General features: G+C 35.1%; 2 protein-coding genes across 2 annotated transcripts; one reads left to right on the top strand and one right to left on the bottom strand.

The window, feature by feature from the left end:
* Positions 1–3,761: 3,761 nt before the first annotated feature.
* Positions 3,762–8,789, bottom strand: LOC117315919. Its single transcript, XM_033870342.1, has 5 exons — positions 8,181–8,789; positions 7,140–7,211; positions 6,081–6,222; positions 4,698–4,848; positions 3,762–3,912 (listed from the first exon to the last, which is right to left on the bottom strand). Exons 1-5 carry the CDS (start codon positions 8,688–8,690, stop codon positions 3,807–3,809), a joined length of 981 nt encoding a protein of 326 aa, XP_033726233.1. The 5' UTR covers positions 8,691–8,789; the 3' UTR covers positions 3,762–3,806.
* Positions 8,790–10,366: 1,577 nt separating this feature from the next.
* Positions 10,367–17,982, top strand: LOC117315006 (cell death activator CIDE-A-like). The gene is made up of 4 exons (XM_033869127.1): positions 10,367–10,843; positions 14,801–14,953; positions 16,011–16,058; positions 17,681–17,982. Exons 1-4 carry the CDS (start codon positions 10,723–10,725, stop codon positions 17,797–17,799), a joined length of 441 nt encoding a protein of 146 aa, XP_033725018.1. The 5' UTR covers positions 10,367–10,722; the 3' UTR covers positions 17,800–17,982.
* The last annotated feature ends 3,335 nt before the right edge of the window (positions 17,983–21,317 follow it).

Raw genomic sequence — 21,317 nt, forward strand, 5'->3', positions numbered from 1 at the left:
TAACAAGCTAATTAGAACCTATTTGATTTGAACATATTTTATTGTATCTTAATATATACATGGGAATTGGGCACAAGCTATCAAACTTATATTAAGCCCTTTCCCTATATAATTTTACATACATATAATACATTTATTTTACAAGATGACATATATTTACATGAGAGAGAGAGAGAGAGAGAGAGAGAGAGAGAGAGAGAGAGAGAGAGAGTTATAATGAAGATATAATTAAAAAAAAAATCATTATGACTATAGATTATCAAATGAATAAACAATTCAAGTAAACTATTCCAATAAACTATTCCGATGCCGATAGGTCTTTAGAACCTAGATCCAACTAGGGACGTACAACACATCCCCGATCCAACATAAGAGTCCTTCCCACGTCAACAGCAATTAACTGATTACTTTAAGGACAAATTGACGCACTTTTATGTAACCGATGACATTTTAAATGTTAATACAATAAGTAATATCTCGGCTTGGGATCGAACCCGGGCCCCTTGGTCCATTACGACCAGTGTTTCAAGACAGCTAGGAAGCGATACCTTTGAAATTTGTGCCTTGCAGGAACAGTAGAAATTTTAGGATTTATACTCAACTTTAAGGATTTGGAATAAAATATCGAAAATGGGACGATAGGATGGAATTGGATTGGAATAATACAAAGAAATGTTTTTACACCTTAAATACTTGCAGCTGCCGCGTCTTATATCAAAATTAACGCCCCCAACTCTCACGAATGACATTTAAGCGCGAAACTTATAACACCTTTTTTTCTTTTCATTTATTTTCACGTTTCCATGATACCGCGAAAAGCCAAGTCTAAGATATAGATATTGTGTATTTAGAACCACAGGGGGTAGGCGCGGACCTACATCATAAAAAACTAATTGTTAGATAAACAAAACTCTCCCGAGTATGCCCCGCCCCACGACTACATCAAGGATGTAGTCGTGGGGCGGGGCATACTCGGGAGAGGCTAGGCTATTTCTTTTTATCTGACAATTAATTGTATTTTTTGTGTGATGTAGGTCGATCCGCGCCTACCTCCTGTGGTTGGAATGATCTGAAAGAGGCTTATTCAGTACCTGAAGCCACCCTAAACATTGTATTTCTGTTCGCTTAAAATTGTTCATCTGTTCACGTCTTTCGGTGGTATCACTGGGAAAATGGAAAAGAGAATCACATTTTCTAATGGATTTCCATTAATAAGTCATAATTTTCAGGACGCTCTATATACGGTAGAAGATAGATCCTCTACCTGTATATCGGTTTACAAAATGCTGTCGTTTTATTACGTAGGTACTATGATAAACACACCGGGCCCCCTATACATATATTAGCGCCTTTCACAAAAAAAAGTTTATCAATAACAAAGGATTGGCAGCAAGTCATTTGATCGGACTTATGAGACCATTTAGCTCGTGCAGTGAGTCTGAGACAGAGGATGAGGCTAAGATTATCCCTGATCAAATTAACTGATTAACAGCTAGGTTTGGTTTGGTTTGGTTTGATTTGTTTAACGTCCTATTAACATCCAAGGTCATTTAAAAGGACGGCCTCCCGTGCTTGCGACATGCATGCGTGTGGTGAGTGCTAGGTATTCCATTAAATTGCAACAGTACTGTTGATATAAAACATAAGAGCTAGAAAACGCGTTTTTTTTTCTAGTTTCATATGTAGAATCTAAGTAATGTGTTAAGTGTACATGTTTGTTTGGTTTGTTTTTGTTTAACGTCCTATTAACAGCCAGGGTCATTTAAGGACGTGCCAGGTTTTTGAGGTGGAGGAAAACCGGAGTACCCAGAGAAAACCCACATACAGTCAGTACCTGGCAACTGCCCCACGTAGGTTTCGAACTCGCAACCCAGATGTGGAGGGCTAGTGATAAAGTGTCGGGACACCTTAACTACTCGGCCACCGCGGCCCCCAAGTGTACACGTACATACCATATTGTCTAATACAATGTAATTGGTCTACTGTAATTATATATAGCTATTCCTCATCCGAATTACATCAAATATGGTACTTGTACTTTAATGGTGTATATAACAAAGAATGGCGAGTCAAGTAAGGGTACTGTAATTGGTATCTCTCAGATATTCATACAGTTTTCAAAGACCTTTGGATCTAATAGATACCTTAATTGTCAAATAACCAATTCAGTATCTGACAATAATTTGTATTTTACAACGCTGCAACTTGAAAGTGATAACGTTGTTGTACTAGTCGATTATCTTATTATTGGTAAGAATCACGTCACTTGATAAATTATACTGTTTGACGATAATGAATAAACTTGTAGATTATAATTAAAATTAGCTCATAACTGTTCAGCTAATAAAGTAACTATCTGCAGAGACCTATATACTAGTATATAAAATTATTTCCTGCAGTCAATATATAGTCCGAATTAATTATCTTGCAAACCTCAATAAAAGATGTTCCCTCCATCCCCCTCCAAAACGTCACCAGTCCATTTTAATTACCTGATACAAGACTCTGCTGATGGTGATCACATGAACGATTCCGCGGTGAAAAAGGAACTTCCAAAATCTGTAAACCTCAGTGGGGAGTAATTATCTCCCTTCTGTGACATGACGTTGATAGCTATCATGCCTGGTACATGTAGCTTCTACTCTATTTGAATTTGATTTCATCAATATTCGTTTGTTCTCCGTCTCTCCTCTAGTCCTATATTTCCCCCATTCCTCTCCTCTCAATTTCACCGCGCTCTCCCCATCTCTTCTCTCTCTCTCTTCCATCCTTCTTTTCTCCGCCTATATCTCCCCTCTCCTCAACACCCTTTCCCCCCAGGGGCTACGACAGCTTTGTTGGTTAGAGCGCCAGTCACTTAACCTAAGGTGAACCGTGAAGATCCGATGGGCATGGTTCAAAGCTCCCTACCCTTGTCAGTTTATGTTTCTCAAGAAAATGAGAAACTAGCCCGAGTTTCCTCTGACCCTGACACCATGTCCACTACTGAGAAACGTCCCTTTCTGTGCTGTCGTATCCATGGACATGACACTTTCTGACACATCCCGTGATTGTACAACGAGGTGTAGTCACCAACTACTACAATAAGACTCAAGTCTCAAAATGTCCCTGGATGTTTAAGGTACGATAAACTCAGCAAACAAACTCATCATCTCTTGCTCTTTCTTTATCTCCTCTCCTATAATCTCTCACTACTCTCCTTTTCATCTCATCTCTCTTCACCCCTATACCTATTACGTTGTAACTCTTTTCTCTCTCTCTATTATCCTATCTCTTCTATCTGTCCATACTATCTCTCCTCTTTCATCCCTCCCTTCTGTGATGGTTCATGTGATATGGGCATTTCAGCTACATAGTCCAATAGCTAGCTTTTGTGGCTGTGTGGTTGAGTGTCGTGTCTGTGTACCGAAGTTAAGCAACATCGAGCAGCGTGGTCAGCTCTTGGATGGATGACCGCTCTGTTGTTCCCTCTGTGCATGTTACACTTCTCCTAAATTTGCCTGCCTCTCCTTTTCATCTATCTTCTGTCTTCCACCCCTTCTGGTCTCCCCTTTCTTTTCTATATCTGGATTATCTGTCCCCTCTCTCCTCTCCATATCACCTCTCAATCCTCTTTCCATTCTCTCTATCTTCTCTCTCTCTCCTTTCTTCTCCTTTTTTGTTTCCTCACCATTCTTTCTTCTCCCATTTTTCATGTGACAATCCACTTACTGCTAAAATGAGCATATTCACATCATATAAAGAACGAAAATTCTAACTTGTAAAATTTCAATATCAATTTAATAAATCTTAAGTTCAGCACAAAATTAAAGTATGTAGGCAATGAATAGCTCAGGGACATCTATGAGGAAGGTGAACCCATCGATTGTCCAGTCCCTGTGCGGCTCGTCATATGTATACTGTCTGGAACATCTGTAACAGATTTATAACACATCAACTATTAATATACACCCTGGACAGTAGGTGCAGTGATTATCGGTAATATAATATATATATGTATATACATGTATATTTATAAGGAATTCGTCTTCCTTCGTCAATTATGTTACTATGTTATACATTTTTTGTATATCAAATATTTAGCACAATGTATCGTATGCACTATGTGTTGGTGATCCGAAGATATAGATTTGAATTTCCTGTTGAAGTTGTATTCGATGAATATTAATATAATATATACATTTTACAAGGGTTAAAATTCTTGTATCTACCAGACTAATATGAGAACAGGCTACATGGAAACAAAGACAGATTAACAAAGCACAGAAAGAAGGACAGACAGGAAAGAATGCAAAACAGAGGAAAAAAGGATAAAGATCCCAAGTGTTACAGCAGCTGTAATCGAAGGATTTTATCTGCCTTTTTAAAAATACAGCAAATTGGAAAATAACAACCTCTATACATTTATGATATTTTATTACATTATAGACAAAAATGAAGAAAAAAAAAAAATACATGTATTTGCAGTAACAGAGGGACTTGGTACAAAGTTTAAGACAAAGGATACTACATGTATAATAAATAAATATGGACGTTTCTGCCAAGTCCCTGGTACAGTAACCTACCCTGGTGTCTTCGTTTGAAGCATTTTGGACATTTGTGATAAAATGCAACGTTGGACATTTGTGATAAAATACAACGTTGGACATTTGTGATAAAATGCAACTTTGGACATTTGTGATAAAATGCAACGTTACCTAAACATAAAGTGGATATCAATGTCCATGGGGATATCTTGAGGCTTCTTCATCCATGTAGGGGAGATAATTCTGTTTAAGGTTTTACCCATTGCTGTGGATATCATGGCATCACCTCTCAGAATACCAGTTATACTGACTCTCGAGCAACCTGAAACAACACAACATTATCACTTAAACAGGTTTATACTTAAAGTTGGGTTTCTGTTTCTTCCACCACATAAAATAATTTATGATGGAATGCTGCTGCTTTAGGCCTTAAAATTAATACAATGAAACCTGACTTTACCAACGCTGTATGGGACTGAGTCAATGTATCAGATTTGGTAGTGTGTCTGTAAAGACAGTGTCAGATATGACAGTGTGTCGGTAAAGACAGTGTCAGATATGACAGTGTGTCTGTAAAGACAGTGTCAGATATGACAGTGTGTCGGTAAAGTTAGTGTCTGATATGACAGTGTGTTGGTAAAGTCAGTGTCAGATATGACAGTGTGTCGGTAAAGTCAGTGTCAGATATGACAGTGTGTCGGTAAAGTCAGCATTGGATATGACAGTGTGTTGGTGTAGTCAGTGTCAGATATGACAGTGTGTTGGTGTAGTCAGTGTCGGATATGACAGTGTGTTGGTGTAGTCAGTGTCAGATTGTGTTGGATATGACAATGTGTCGGTTAAGTCAATGTGTAGGATATGACAGTGTGTTGGTGAAGTTAGTGTCAGATATGACAGTGTGTTGGTAAAGTCAGTGTCAGATATGACAGTGTGTTGGTAAAGTCAGTGTGTTGGTAAAGTCAGTGTCAGATATGACAGTGTGTTGGTAAAGTCAGTGTCAGATATGACAGTGTGTCGGTAAAGTCAGTGTTGGATATGACAGTGTGTTGGTGTAGTCAGTGTCGGATATGACAGTGTGTTGGTGTAGTCAGTGTCGGATATGACAGTGTGTGGGTAAAGTTAGTGTCAGATATGACAGTGTGTTTGTAAAGATTGTGTTGGATATGACAGTGTGTCGGTAAAGTCAGTGTCGGATATGACAGTGTGTCGGTAAAGTCAGTGTTAGATATGACAGTGTGTTGGTAAAGTCAGTGTCAGATATGACAGTGGAGCATGTTTCCGATCTGGTTGATGTTACAGGATTTCATTAGTGGTTGGTAAATTCTGGTTTCACTGTAGAAATGTTCCACCAGCATGCAGGATAACAATGCAAGGCAGGCTGGAAAATCAGAATTATTCTAATTATCTTTCTGTGAAAATTGCCAAAAAACATCGAGGTAGGTAGAATAATATGTGCTAATTTTTAATTCTAATGAAATGTTTCTTTATCGAAAGAAAAGAAATCACTTCAGCATAAATCGATTTCATTACACTGAGCCAAGACATTACCAATACCTTTGTCCTGAAGTTGTTCAATCTCATATGAACACAGAGTGCGTTCGTTAACAAAGGACATGTCAAAGATGACCTCCTCCGACAGCATGCTGAGTAATTCTGTGTTTATGTTCTTACGATTCAGCATCATCTCCGCTATCGTCTGACAAACCGAGAAAAACATGACAAAAAATTACAGAAAAACTTATTTATATAAACAAATACTACAGCACCAGAGGTTATTCTACATGTATCAGGTTAAGTCATGCATATTCAGGATGTTGATTTATTTTGTAATAACCAAAAATTCATATCAAGTCTGTTGAACATGGCGAGTTTTATTGAAATTTTGAATATTTTAAAAATGCAAAATTCGATCAAATTTTTGTTTGTTTCTCTTCATTTGCTTGTTCACAAAAATATATAATGTCCACAGATTATCAGCGCAGTCACCCATGATCTCGTCACATCAATCACATTGATAGTTAACCAGTCACTATGGACAGAATCAAACAAAGGGAAGTCACTCTGACAGGCACATGTACAAAACCAGGCCATAACCGAAATACGATATTGTAAAATGAGGTAATAGCAAAAAAAAAAAAAAATTTGTACTTTATTTAAAACCGTTTAGCGAGTTATTTCAGCCATACTTATAACTCTTGTAAGCCCCGATTTAAAAGTTAAAATGTTGTACTATTTAAGGAAACTGGTTGACTCCCACACCTTTTCACATTAAATCAGGGAATCTCACCCTGGACAGGAAGGTAAAAGGCAAGTACGTAACCTGTGTGCCACACTGGTAGTAATCTTCTAAATATTGGAATATTTACAGATTTATTTCAGTCATTTCTTTGTTTAAAATTGAGGATTCCACAGTGAAATTAATCCTAGTTAATCTGCTAAAGAAAGGTGGGTTGATGGGCTACAATTCTTTATACTAACTTTTAATGTCCAAAAGATATGGAAATCCTTAGAACATATTAAACTTAGGTTATTTATAAAATTAATTTGGGCAAGGCTGGCATATTTTGAAAAAATCTACTTTCCTAGTTATAAGGGATCTAACAAAACTGATACCTCTTCATCCATGAAGTCATAAAGTTCATCAAAGTTTCCACTGCCGGCAGATGCCAGTATAGGTTCCACTGCCTGAAAATAATAGTTGAAAGTGAAAGGTAGAAACATTTTGCCAATAGTTCCACAATCTATGCAGAATGAATCAAAATTAGGAAATGGAAATATTTCATCATAAACTCTCAATTCATTTAAATCTGATACAGGAAATTCCAGTTTACATCTTTTATCAAGAAAAATATGAAACTTAAAAGAGACAAGTATGCTGGGTATTGCTAATGCAATACATATCCCCTACCAACCCCCGATAAATAGTAACAGTGATCTTTACTTTAAACCAAAATCCCTGAAACTCGATCTTGATATGTAGCTAAGCTACTCATCTTGAAGTAATATACCAAATTTCACCAACATACCTCAAAGCTTTACTAAGGAAACTGAGTGGACAGACTGACAGACAGAGTGACAGACAACAGAGGATGATACCTATTGTCCCTTACCCCAATTCATGACAATAAAAGTGTGAGTTCTTCAAGACTGCACAATTAATAGTACCAACATCGATACCAAATATTTTCTTAAATTCATATTGACATCATATGCGATACATTATACATACATTATATATTTATTCTAGGCTCGTTTTTTGAGGTCATTGGTTAACAAACAAGATACAAGAAAAATAATTTAGTGTCGCATGTTACAACAATAAAGCATTAGCTCTGAAGAGCTATTATTATGACACAATAATTGTATTATAATGCGGACATACATTAATTTGTTAATTGGAGATAAGTACCTTTAGATAAAAGGTTTCACACATAACTGTAACAGGAGAGGAGAAAATGTAGTGGCTAGACCGCGGTTCGAATCCGGGACCTCCGAACACTTGCCAGATACTCTACCAATTGAGCTACCTGGTCACCGATGAACAATCCAGTCCAGTCCCACTACATAACTATTCCAAAAGGCCCTAACTATATTACCTAGATTTACATTTGGATTATGACCAGTCGTTTCCCCTCCTCACCCCAATGAACTTACCATGTCTGCTCCACCCATGAATTCGCCAGCAGAAAAACCTTTGCCAACTTGTCCTAAATAATATGATGGGAATACATGTAACATCCATTTTCTATTTATCTCGTATACTGGTAAATGTGGGAATGATGTCACCAGTTTTGAAGAGTTTCTTATGTCAAACATACGTCCTCGAAATCCCTCGCCATACATTCCTTCTTGAAGCTGCCTTTTCATTTTCCCTGGAGATGCACCGCCATTATACCTATTCGTGGAAGTAGAAAATTTGTGGATCGACAAATTGAAGGCAGGAATACAAATGTTTTGTAAAATCAAACGATTACTTCCTGTCTCTATTCTTGACGCACTTAATATACCCAAGACTGTACTGCTTTGACATTGAGTTTTCCTATTTCGTAACGTTGACACACATCTTCGGGGAGTATTTCTGAACTGTTGCCATGCTGGCAGGCTGCCATATATCGTAAATAATTTGCAAGATGTTGATCTAAAAATGTTCGCATGCCGAGACATAGCTGACACCAACTTTTCTCGATGTTGACATTAAATATAAAAGCCTTTTGGATCTTTGACAGATGCATACAACCGCTCCATTTACGGAAACAGGAAGTTGTACACTAACAAAAAAGTCGAATTCAAAATGATCCGGAATCGTCAAATACCAGTGACGTGATGAGTGTACATGCACCTGTACATGCGATGGAAGCATTCTAGAAACAGAGCTTCATTTCCCGCGATTTTTAAAAATAGAGGCCATGAAATCATTTTTATTATCATGAATTCGAATATTTAATACCAAAGGTCACATTATTGCATCAGAAATTGTCTACATTTACTATACGGTAATTATAAAAATTCTTTTTTTTTTATGACAGTTAAAACGGTGGCTCGTTACCATATACATTTCATTGATTAAATATTCTTGATTTTTTAATATCAACAATCAAATTCTTGTAACCTAAAATTTGAATTTTAACAAACAGATGAATGGCTCCCTATAAGACTGTCTAGCTGCGATGTTATACGACAGAATTTTTATGAATTAAAACTTTTACATCAATGCATTTCAGAGTAATGAAGGCTAATAGTGCCGAAGTGATTCACGCCGTCGTTACTACACTAAATATAAGGGGACCAATTTGATAAAATGATTCGACTTTTCGAGATAATTATCCCGAAGTGTTAAAACTTGTCAACATATATTATCTCGATAAGTCATGTTACCTTAACGCTACCTAAACTAACACGATGGCAGAAATATGCCAACAAACAATTCATACCCGGCCGAGATGATAGTTATAGAGACAAGGTATTCGTACTAGGTTGTGATAGGGACAGAGTGGCAAAACGTCTTTGATATTTTATCCGATTTGTGTTGATACCCCAGGATAAAATATAATGTAAAATAATGATTAGAACGTGGTTTATTTTTAGCTCAACATATTCTAAACATTTTCTTCAGGTTAAAAAGTATGATTTATCAGGGACGTATACATGTATATATATACAAGGATTGGAGACTGTCTGTATCTGTTATATATGGAAACGTTTTAGGGCCTCTACTTGTTGTGATATATGTCACTTTCTCGACATAATTTATGTCGATTTGTTCACTTCTAACAAGACATGTCGTCATTGAGATGTCGACATGTTAAAATAACATCACAATTTGTCGTAATATTTAAGTCGCGAAACAAAAATATCAAGATGCATCAAGTCGATTTAGTTATGATGTCGATATATGAAAGTCGACTTTTTCGTAACAACACAACTTACCGTCGTATTTAAGTCGTATAAACAAATTAAAATGTTGAAATGTGTTGCGACTTGTCGTGAAAACTAAATTACGTCGATATCACGAACATCGACTTGATGCTTTAGATCGCCTTTTTCGGTGTTCGGATCATTTTTTGCTGTTGATGAAGAAGGCTGGCTGCATGTAAGTACTTTACTGAATAATACAGATTATAATTTAATATAATTCCCATTTAAATGCGTAGAAGTACATGTATGAAGTTAATGATTGAATTAATTATGTTTTTTTGTTTATGCTGTATTTATAAGATAGCATTGCCATTGCACCGTATTATATATGCAACGTGAAACTTAACCATATTTACTAATTTAAAAAAGAGCTCCTATCTCTTTAATTACACAGTAACCATTGTTTTAGCCTTTTGAGTACTTATGCGGTTTATCTAGTTAAAATAAATCAATGAAATTGCATCAGTTATATACGTTGATTTCCGGATTTACGAGCCCGCTGTCGGTTTCTCGAGTTAGTTGGCCTACTTCTTTGTTGTTCCTGACGCGGGACTGTTTGAGGCGGTAGGTAAGGCCTTGTCCAACGATATTACACTGTTGAAATTTTGATATTGGGATTAATTCAGGCAAAAAATATCATCGTAAAACACACATGCGGATCTTCCTAAAAATGAGCATTACCAACTAGAAATAACTGTAAGTAGGCCTAGTTCATATTGGTCTATATTTAGAAATATGTCATAGCTCATACTTTTATTTAAAAAATTACAGACTCAGTAAAATGGAAAAGAACGAACTCGAGGAAGCAACACAGACAACAAAACCTTTCAAGGTTTTTTCCAGAGACAGGGAGGCTAGGAAGGGCGTTGTTGCCTCTTCATTTGAAGATTTGAAAGATGGTTGTAAGTATAGCTAGGAATCTATAGCGCATGCGGACATTTTACTATTTACTAAATGAAAATAATCACTAGGCCATAGGTCCAGTGTTTTCCTGCCTATAATACTGGGTGCGCCCATCGACCCAATTCCCAATGCATTTTAGCCTCATATTTTCACAAAATCAACTAAAAAATTCTCAATTGTGATGATTTTTTAAAATGCGGAAAAGAATCCCAAGTTTTTTAGGAAATATTTGTACCCGGTCAATCTCTGTGAGTGTCGCTGTAATTCAATTTCCCCAAAATACCCCAGAAAGACACCTGAGGTCAATGTAATCATTGTGATCCGAGGTTGGATAAATAGAGGTTATACAATAGTGTTTGTTGGATATGGAAAATATTTCACAAACTCTGACATGAGTAAGTTATTTTTAATAGTTGCAGAAAGACAAGAGCGTTAGCGAGTGTCTATAATATTGTAACTTTTAAAATAACTTATGAGACCTGTTTCTACCACAACACTATGGTGAAATTCGATTGAATCATGTGCACTTTCCATTATAAAATACCAGTGCTGGCCGGGACACCGCGGTGTTATCATTTGATTATTGATGAATGATGACATCAATAACAATTGCAGTTCGTGTCAAAGTTCAACTTATCCACCAATCAAAACACCGGAAGGTCATATTCCACTAGTGGAAAATATTTATCCAACAGTTTATACATTGGCCTGAGAGTGGAATAGCACAGGGTATTGTGTGGTACAAATAGTGATCTAGGAAAACTAGGATAAGATATTTTTCCTCAATCTAATTCATGGTACAGAAGAATGTCATGATAAGCCAGTACACAATTAACATGTATCCCTGGTATACTAACTGCAAATATAGTGATTGACTGGATTGAGAGACCTTTGCTAAGTTATATTCATGATATCTCATCATGGATTGTTGATTGTTGGACTAATACTGTCTGTATTATATAGGTTTCCAAGTTTGAGCCCTAAAAATGGCTCTCCACAAAAAATCACATGGTAAAGAAGGCTACCATAAGAAATTTGTACAATAAAATCAATTTCAGATTTGAAAAATTGTAACCTGTACATTGTATGTCATCTCTACGTCAGAGTACAGTAACTTAGTTTGATTATAAAAATATCTTATAAACACATAAAAGGTAAATGTTAATTGTACATTAATAATATGTAAAGTCTTAAATATATGATAAGTATAGCTTTATCATTTTATTTCTTCGCAGTCTTCTCTATAAGATTTGAAATATCTAACCAAATCTCATATTTTGAAAACTTGATTTAAAGCCTGAACTATACTGTATGTAATATAATACCTACTGCATTATATTACATTAATATAATGCAGTAGGTATTATATATTACATGTATACAACCCCTTATTAGGCTGTGTATTTTATTGTATTAAATTCATCCCTGCCTAACTTGAAACAGCTACTGTACCAAACAACTTCTAGTCTAGTATGTTGCCAAATGTTTCAGTATTGCCAACTCACCCGATTTCCCAGTGTTGACCCGGGTTTCAGACAATTTAAAATACATATTAACACGATTGACCGGTCTGGTCATCAAATAACCCATGTTTTGAGCTTTAACACCCGAGTGACCAGATTTCAGATACATATGTATGTCAAGAACCTCAATTAATCACTTAAATTGTCAGGTCACCTAAAGGACAAATTAATTGGATTGTAGGGCTTCTAATGACCCCCCTCGATAGGGACTGTGTTTACACAACACAATAGAAGTGTGAACTACATGCATATGTAGTTATAGCCAAGAACACATATTACATATTAGAAGATTCTGTCAACTTGACCTACTAGTACATGTATGGATTTTAACTAACTGAGAACTTTAACAAAATATGTTTTTACGTGCACAGTGACACCACACCAAATCTTCATGCGCACACCAGAAACTATATATAGGACGATTATCTAAGTACAGATTCAGTCTAACAAGCTTCAGCTTACAACGACGGTGACAACGAAATCGTAAAGACAGTCGGTCATGCATCACGATGTCAGTTAAGGCATCCATTCCCATACCAGGCTGGCAAAGACACGGTTAATTAATCATATTTGAGAGCAGAATTATGGAACATTACTTCAAAAACAAACACTAAGATGATGGCTGGAGGATTTACTTAGTACTCACATGGAAAGACATATGTCGGCAAATGCATATGCCCACAGCCAGTATATGTATCGTAATGGCCACCATTTTGGGTAACTAATGATAAAAATAGAAACGGAAGGCGGTCTGAAAAAATCCGGATTTTTTCTGTATATAAGGGGTCAAAATTTTATTAACTCAAATAATTTTGATTTTTGTATTGTGGTTTAATTTATTAAACTGATGAAAAATAAAATGAGAAAATACAAGGTATTTTTGAACGATTCATAAAATTGAAACTTCAAAAATATTAAAATATTTAATTGTATGTAGAAAAAAAACAAGGCTTTGTACAATTCTGTTCATGCAATTAGTTATATTTATTTTATTTGTTTTTCGTAATTTTTTTTCATAATATTTTTTTTTGTATGTTTTGATTAAAAATGCAAATTTTCAGTGTTTGGTAGATTAAATTAAATAATATAGAAATATTCAATGGGTTCTTGCTATGCTTCATTACCACATAACCCTGGTTATCACCAGATATATATATATAGGTAGCACACCACAGTAAGACAGCCTGGCCATGGGCAATTTTTTTGTTAAGCAAATAACTCCTGTATTATGATATGTATAAAAAATGAAAAAATAAATGTACACTATAATTGGTATATCCAGTATGAAGTAGTACATACAGGCTTCACATTTATTAAAACAAAAATCAATAAATTGGTTCCGGATTTTAAATATCCGGATTTTCCGAACGTGTGTTTACACAGGAAATTTAGTTTCGCCTACAGCGCAAAATGGAAGCCCACAGAAAAGGTAAGATAGCGGAAAAACTTAATTTACAACATATGTCCAAACAAGATTAATTCTGTCTTTGGGATAGAGATATTTAATTTTAAATAGGTTTCAGAAAAAAAATTGTGTAGAGAATTGTGCCATTTTGGGTCAAATATCATAATATTTTGCAATTTTTGAGAATTTTTTAAGCTGTTACCATGGTATTCACAGCTCTAAAAATCACAGAAAATATCAGTTTACTTATCCTTCAGAGCTCTATTAAAATTGCAAATGTTGTACAGATTTCAAATATATATACTTTTTAGAGGTTATATGTAAGGTTAACTGGCAATGTTTACATATCTAAAGCATGTGCCATATTTTTCAGAATTTGGCATTTTTACTGTACACTGCTACCATATAGGTTGGCAACACTGATTGTTTAATGGACGAAAATGTTGATATGAACGACTTCTTGGAAACTAAGCAATGGATAATTGTTTCAATTTTAGTGGTACTGGTAGAATCACGGACTTAAGTCCGTGGTAGAATCCCTTGGTGGCAGGGGACTTAATGGGAATGTCAAAAAGGGATCACTTTCGCATTATTGACATTTACTTTTTCCCTAGTGGAAATTAACAATGCCTATAACTTAAATTTTGTGTTTGGAATTTATAATTAAAATACATTATAAGCTAAATTGTAGTTGCTCTGCTGCTGGCAATACTATAGGTGAGTGCATCCTCGGTCCCAGGTGAAAATCGCACTATCGCTTAAATAAGCGATAGTGCGATTTTCACCTGGTGCCGAGGATGAGGTGAGTGATACAGGACCTCTAGGTGTCTTGTTCTCTATATGCTAGGGCTCATCAAGTATATATTAAAGAATAAATTCCATCAGAACATAACTAATACCAGCATAAAAGTAACAGCATTAATAAATGCTATTACTTTTATGCTGGTATTAGTTATGTTTTTATGCTGGTGTTAGTTATGTTCTGATGGTAATAATTTTAACCATAACAATATAAACTTGTTTCTTAGGCAAAGAGAAGTTTGTACTGGATTCAACTGCTAGGATTACTTTTGTGCTGGAAGAAGATGGCACAGAAATTGACACATCCTATTTCAAAACGCTTCCGGCAAACACAAAACTCATCCTACTTGTAGATGATGATGTTTGGCAACCAGTTGCAGGTAACCTAATCTTTTTTTTTTTTTCATGGAGTTGGTTAGGGCTATCTTGATGTTGTCGAAAGTAATCAATTGATGAGATTCATGAACATATGACAAAAGTATATGTTGAAGTTACAAACTCATTGATGTTTACAAAATTACTCTCAATTTTTCTTTACCAAAGTTTATGATTTTATAACACTGAAATTGCTGATTTGATTATCATAACTTTCATTTAAGCTATGCATTACTAATATCTAAAATGGAATGGATATAAATCCTTTCTGATTTGCATAACAAAACAGAAAACATGAAACTATATATATATATATATATATATATATATATACTGACAAGAATCAATGTTGATTTGAGAGAGTAATTTTTTGAAAATGATAACTATAATAAATATACATGTATTTAGGCCTGTTGAAATATATTCCTATAATTACCAGATGTGTACATGTAATTCTGAATATTGCATATTGTCAATATAAGCTTGTAGAGTATTATTTGGAAGGGAAATGGAAACTACGTACAGTGATAAATCTACGTGCGAGTCCCGCGTCCAGGACTTACAGAATTTTGAAAGGACCCATTAAATTTATGGAAATTGGTCACTTTAACACTAATGGACCCATTGTTTTAGCGATACAGATTGAAAAGGACCCATGAAAAATAATCGTAGATTGATCACTGTACGTACAATATCAATATAGCATGATAATTATCACATACCTTTGTTGTATGGGGGTCGCGGTGGCCGAGTAGTTAAGGCGCATGGCGTCTTAAGTTTATCGCTATAGCCCTCCACCTCTGGGTCTCGAGTTCGAATCCCAATTGGGGCAGTTGCCAGGTACTGACCACAGGTCGGTGTTTTTTCTCCTGGTACTCCGGCTTTCCTCCAACTCCCAAACCTGGCACGTCCTTAAATGACCCTGGCTGTTAATAGGACGTAAATTAACAAAACCAAACCTTTGTTGTAGGATACAATCTCTCAAAAATACTTTACAATTATAAGGCCTTTTGTAATGTGTTTATTATATTCTGCATTAATCAGAATGTTATTTTTTTTCAGGTAGCTCTACATCTTGCAGTGGTTCAAGCTCTGCAGACAGCACTCTTTGTAAGTTCATTGAGTAAATTTTATCAAAAGACATCAGTCTGATTGGCATATAAGAATTTTGCATTTTTATGGTATGGGGTGGTGTTCATCCGTATGTCAACTTTTCATTTAAATCACTACTAATCATGAACCACTGAATGGATTTTGACACAATTTCATGGTCTGAAGCACCCTTGGGCAAAGTGGAACCAATTTTGTATAAACCAAGGGTCTAGCACGCGAAGGGGCCAGATGTCAATCGGGCCCAATAGAGGAAATTTGGTAAATTCTTTAAAATCCTCCTTCTACTGCAGGAATGAAGGGATTGGGTTCATATTTAGTCTGAAGCATATGCTAAGGTGCAGGGGGATCAATTTTGTATAAACCAGGGATCTCAGCCCCAAATTTAAGGGCCAGAGGGATGGAGCCCAATAGGGGAAAGTTGGTAAATTCTTTAAAATCCTTCTAATATTCTACTGCAGGAATGAAATGATTGGGTTTATGTTTGCTGTGAAGCATGCTACGGAAAGGGAATCAATTTTGTTTAAGCCAGAGGTCCCATCCCCCAGGGGCCTATTGCGCGGGTCCAATAGGGGAAAGTAAAGTCTCAATTAAACAGTCATCCATGCATAGCTAATCCCAAATTGTAAGAATCTATAGTGCTTGGTGTTTAGAAATCTAATTGTCACACAATAGTGTGTATATAAACTCAATTTGGTCACCAATGTTGGTAAATAACACTTAGAATGAATAGATATTCCCATTTGGTTTAAATTATTCAAACTGTTACTTGCATTTTAAATGAGGCATATATCTATGATTTTGATGAAACAACTACATATAAAACATAATTAGCTTGTTAACCTAAATATAATATAAACAACAGTTTCTTAACTTTGTTTTGAATATGCCTGGACATGTCAATCTCCTATAACTATATTGATGTCAATTTCAGTTTATGATGATGATGATGATGATGATGGTGATGTAGCAAGAAACATACTCACCATAGACACATGTAGAAGGGTCTGAAGCCAAGGTCTTTCACAAAAAGTGTGAATTATATGATATGACCCTGGAGACTTTTCAAAAACGATTTTCACAAAATTTCATAATCATTGTCTCATTTCTAAGATATCCCAGGTAGAATCAAATACTCTGTATAGATGGAAGGTTTGAATGTCCTCTACATTAATTTGAATTGTTAGCCCAACTGGTCCAAATAACCAAGGTGAGCTTATACTGTACCGTGGCATCAGCTGTCTGCCAGTCGTACTGATAGATAAAATTTTACAAATGGTTGGGCTGACCCCGCGGAGTCCTGAGGGGTGGGGCTAAAATGTGTCAGTGAAGCTTCTATGATATAAACGACTTCTTCTCGGAAAGTAAATGATGGTCATAACTCATTTTTGGTTGGTAATTAAAAATTGTGCAATCGGTCTGGCTTAAGTAAGCAATGGATATGGCTCATACAATTACATGTGTATTTGACTACAAGTAAGTTTTATGCCTTAATCACTGTATTGTACAGCAGAAGTACTATTATAGCAGCTATATAGATATGAAACTTTGCTATACATGTATCTACTCAAATATTGAAGTGAGTGGTAAAGGCCATCTCATAACTTTCTTCTTAATTTCAGCTGATGCCACACCAAGGATGATGGCATTAATAGAAAAGATGAAGCAAAGACAGGTTACTAAACCATTACTGGTATGTATTGCATTAGATAACAGCATCTATTTTAGGAAGCGTGCATAGTCTAGATGCATTATTTGGTTGCTTGAGTTTTGACATTTGGTAAATGAAACACATGCAGTCGAACATGTTTATACATGTATTTAAATCATGGGGAATGAAAAAAAAGCTTCAAATTAACTGATTTTCAATGTTATACTGAGAATGAACATTATAGTGATGTATGATCGGCTAAATATCAAAATTGATTATCGCTTGGAATTGGTTTTAAGTGCTTCTGGTGCTTTATCGATAATGATCGGTTCCGAAAAGCATTTTTTGTACATTGATTTTTTGTACAAATTAACAAACAAACAAAAATTAATGCCCAAATATCTAATAATTATATGTATGATGTATACATAAATTTAGTTATTTAATAAATTATTATTATATTTATAGGACATTTAGTCCTATGAAAGTATTTTTGGAAGATATGCATAATAAAGTTATGGTAATGTACATAGTACTGAAATGAAATGTATTAGGACATAAGTCATGTGTTGCTTAGCGTTTTATTACACATTATGTGATTGATGAGTGGCATATCATGAGTCAATAGTAGACAATAGAACAAATTACTATTCGTTTTGAAACAAACATTCTACATTTTCATCTTTAATGATTTCCAAAAATGTTCAGAGACCTGACCCCTCATTCCTCTAACAGAAACATGTCATGTTTCCTTTATGTCTATAGTATTAAAATAATCCACTATTTAATTGCTGAATCAGGTTTTGACCTTTGAGATTTTGACCTTCCTCATGTACAAACCATTACGAATTTGAATGATTGATTTTATCAATGGGTAAACCTTCGAAAATTCTGTATATTAATATTTATACTGTTGAATAATAATGTATTACAATGTCATTGACGATTGTTTGTGAACAGTTTACTGAAGGTCAATGACCAACCTCTTATGCGTCGAATACCATGAATATAACTCAAGCATTTGACATGGTCGTGAGTTCTTCGAGTTAGTGAAGGTTTTAGCTCACCCGCTGTGGTGTGGCATCCATCATCCATCACACGTCCGTCTGGACGTTCTGTCCAGCATCAACCTTTTCATTCAATCAACTTTGTCTCATTCACAAGAGGTCTAGAGAGCTGATATTGGGCTATTAGAAAGCTGTGATAGAGGGCTACCAAGTTTAATCAAAGGAGGACCCGACTATTCAATATGTTGTACATGTATTTGATATTTTTTGTTTTTATTCAGACATTGGGCACCCCATCACAAGCATCGGGGGGATCACCATCATCTGTCCATGTACCGGTACCTTTAGCTGCGTCATTCACGGATGCAGGTACTCCAACAGTAAGTTTTTAATTTGGAAATATAGATTCATTTAATGCTATTTGTAACTGTACATTAATTGAAAATTTCTGTTGAGATCTATAAATAGTTTTATAGGTCTAAGAAAGATCTCTGTAGCGGCAGTTTCATTCTTTATGCATGTCTTGCCATTAAAGCATTTAGACATTTATGTAGGTTGTACATTTTGCAAAGACATGATAATTATTAATTATTAATTATTAAATTGTTATCATTAATTTTTTTTAATACATCCTGGCCCCATATAGTTAAATTCATGCCAACATTCTTGTGTTTCAGGATGCCAAGGTCAAGGTCACCATTACTATTTATAGAAAATCTTTGTCAGCGCTCTTGCGACTTCATTTTTGAACGGATTCTGACCAAACTTCATATATGGGTCCAGCATTGGAATACCTTGAACGAGTTTGTGTTTCAGGGTGCCAAGGTCAAGGTTACCATTACTATTTATAGAAAATCTTTGTCAGCGCTCTTTCGACTTCATTTTTGAACGGATTCTGAAGAAACTTCATATATGGGTCCAGCATTGGAATACCTTGAACGAGTGTGTGTTTCAGGGTGCCAAGGTCAAGGTCACCATTACTATTTATAGAACATCTTTGTGAGCCCTATTACGACTTCATTTTCGAATGGATCATGACCAAACTTCGTACATTTATTTATAATAATTTATTTATATTGGCAATGAGCACATGCTTGATAATAACTCCTTCCATTTCTATTGAAGATCAGTGTAAATGACAACTGATATTATTTTAATGTCCAATAACCCCACCCACCATTTTGCGTCAAGAGTTCATGTGATAGCATGCGAGGGGAATTGTATCGCTTGCGATGCCTTGTTTACATGTATTTTTTGTTTAAGCGTAACATATAACTACCGGTAGTTTAAACAAGCAACGCTGTAAAACTACAGTATAACAGACCATGCCATTAGTGTCAAGCCAAGATCCTCTTTGTAAATTCATTATATGATTAATGCATTTTTTTATTTGTTAGTACAGTAACTTAGAAACTAGTTGTTGTAATTATTTTCTTTAAGGTTAAAGTTCCAGTAAAATTTTTATTACGAATATTGTCACAAGTTCCTGTATTTTTTATGATTCCAAATGTCTGCTTCCCGATTTTTAAAATAAGAAGTTGAAACTGCCACAAAGTTGGATTCTGATGATATCAACTGAGAGTTGAAACTTGCATATGTGCCGTTTTTTTTATTCAGAAAATCTTTGCAAAGTTACTGGGAGGAAAGAACTGAGGTTACTGTTGAATTTAATTGTGTTTTGATTAAACATATCAATACAATTGGAAAGAGACTAACTTTGTTTTATTTTTTACTTTTACCTGGAATCCTTTTTACTTGTACATGTACATCTGACAGGAATCGATGGAGGAAATAAAGGAAATGAATGAATAACAAATCACAAATCCATCACATTTACCATGTAAAGATTGTTTGGACAGTAAAAGCACTGTATTAAACTATGCAGTCGAGCAGCACACCGAAATTCAGTGCTTGTAAAAATAAAACTTTATGATATTCATTTCCTTCGAGCTCTTCCATTTTTTCATGCATGTTTGCTCTTTGATTTCTTGCATGTATTTTTGTTTGAGAGTAATGTATAACTGGTTTATACAAATAAAGCTGTAAAACTATGATGTTTGTGTGTTATGCTTTATAGTTCCCTGATGCAAAGTAAATATCAATATAACTTTAGTTTATTCCCACTTAATTGAAATGAACATACACATGTAGCTAGATTCGACCAAGAATCAAACAGAATTATTCCATTACGAACATATGATTTAGGTATGTTTCACAAGTCAGGTTCTTTTATGTATGTTTTCTCTTCGTGTTACCTTTTTGACGAATCCTAAATTTGAGTACAAATCAGACTTTGATTGAATGTCAAAATGTAGGTCTATAGGTGACCTGGTTTTGGTCCACGACTCATCGTCTCTGCTAGATGGACTAACAAACCAATCATGAAGTTCCAGTACCATATAATAAAAATAGAATCAGGGCAGCGTTTGGAGATTAAAAGAATATTAATGATTCTTGAAATTGTGTATAATTGTAGATGTGCTGTCATGACGTTTATAGTTACATAATAAATGAAAGCATCAAACTCTCATATGTAGTACAGCAGATAACTGTGGTATTAATTGGATTTTCACCTATTAATACAGATATCTGTATTTAAAA

The sequence above is a fragment of the Pecten maximus genome, chromosome 17 (genome assembly GCF_902652985.1).
Source record: "Pecten maximus chromosome 17, xPecMax1.1, whole genome shotgun sequence".
Classification (NCBI taxonomy): domain Eukaryota; kingdom Metazoa; phylum Mollusca; class Bivalvia; order Pectinida; family Pectinidae; genus Pecten; species Pecten maximus.

What these genes read in the sequence shown, in the direction of transcription:
- LOC117315006 (XM_033869127.1), top strand. Translation starts at nt 10,723, where the DNA reads ATGGAAAAGAACGAACTCGAGGAAGCAACACAGACAACAAAACCTTTC. An exon ending in TGAAGATTTGAAAGATGGTT is followed by an intron (nt 10,844 to 14,800) that starts GTAAGTATAGCT and finishes CTTGTTTCTTAG; the next exon opens with GCAAAGAGAAGTTTGTACTG. An exon ending in TGTTTGGCAACCAGTTGCAG is followed by an intron (nt 14,954 to 16,010) that starts GTAACCTAATCT and finishes ATTTTTTTTCAG; the next exon opens with GTAGCTCTACATCTTGCAGT.
- LOC117315919 (XM_033870342.1), bottom strand. Translation starts at nt 8,690, where the DNA reads ATGTCTCGGCATGCGAACATTTTTAGATCAACATCTTGCAAATTATTT. An exon ending in TCATGGGTGGAGCAGACATG is followed by an intron (nt 7,212 to 8,180) that starts GTAAGTTCATTG and finishes TATTATTTTCAG; the next exon opens with GCAGTGGAACCTATACTGGC. An exon ending in GATATCCACTTTATGTTTAG is followed by an intron (nt 3,913 to 4,697) that starts GTAACGTTGCAT and finishes AATCTGTTACAG; the next exon opens with ATGTTCCAGACAGTATACAT.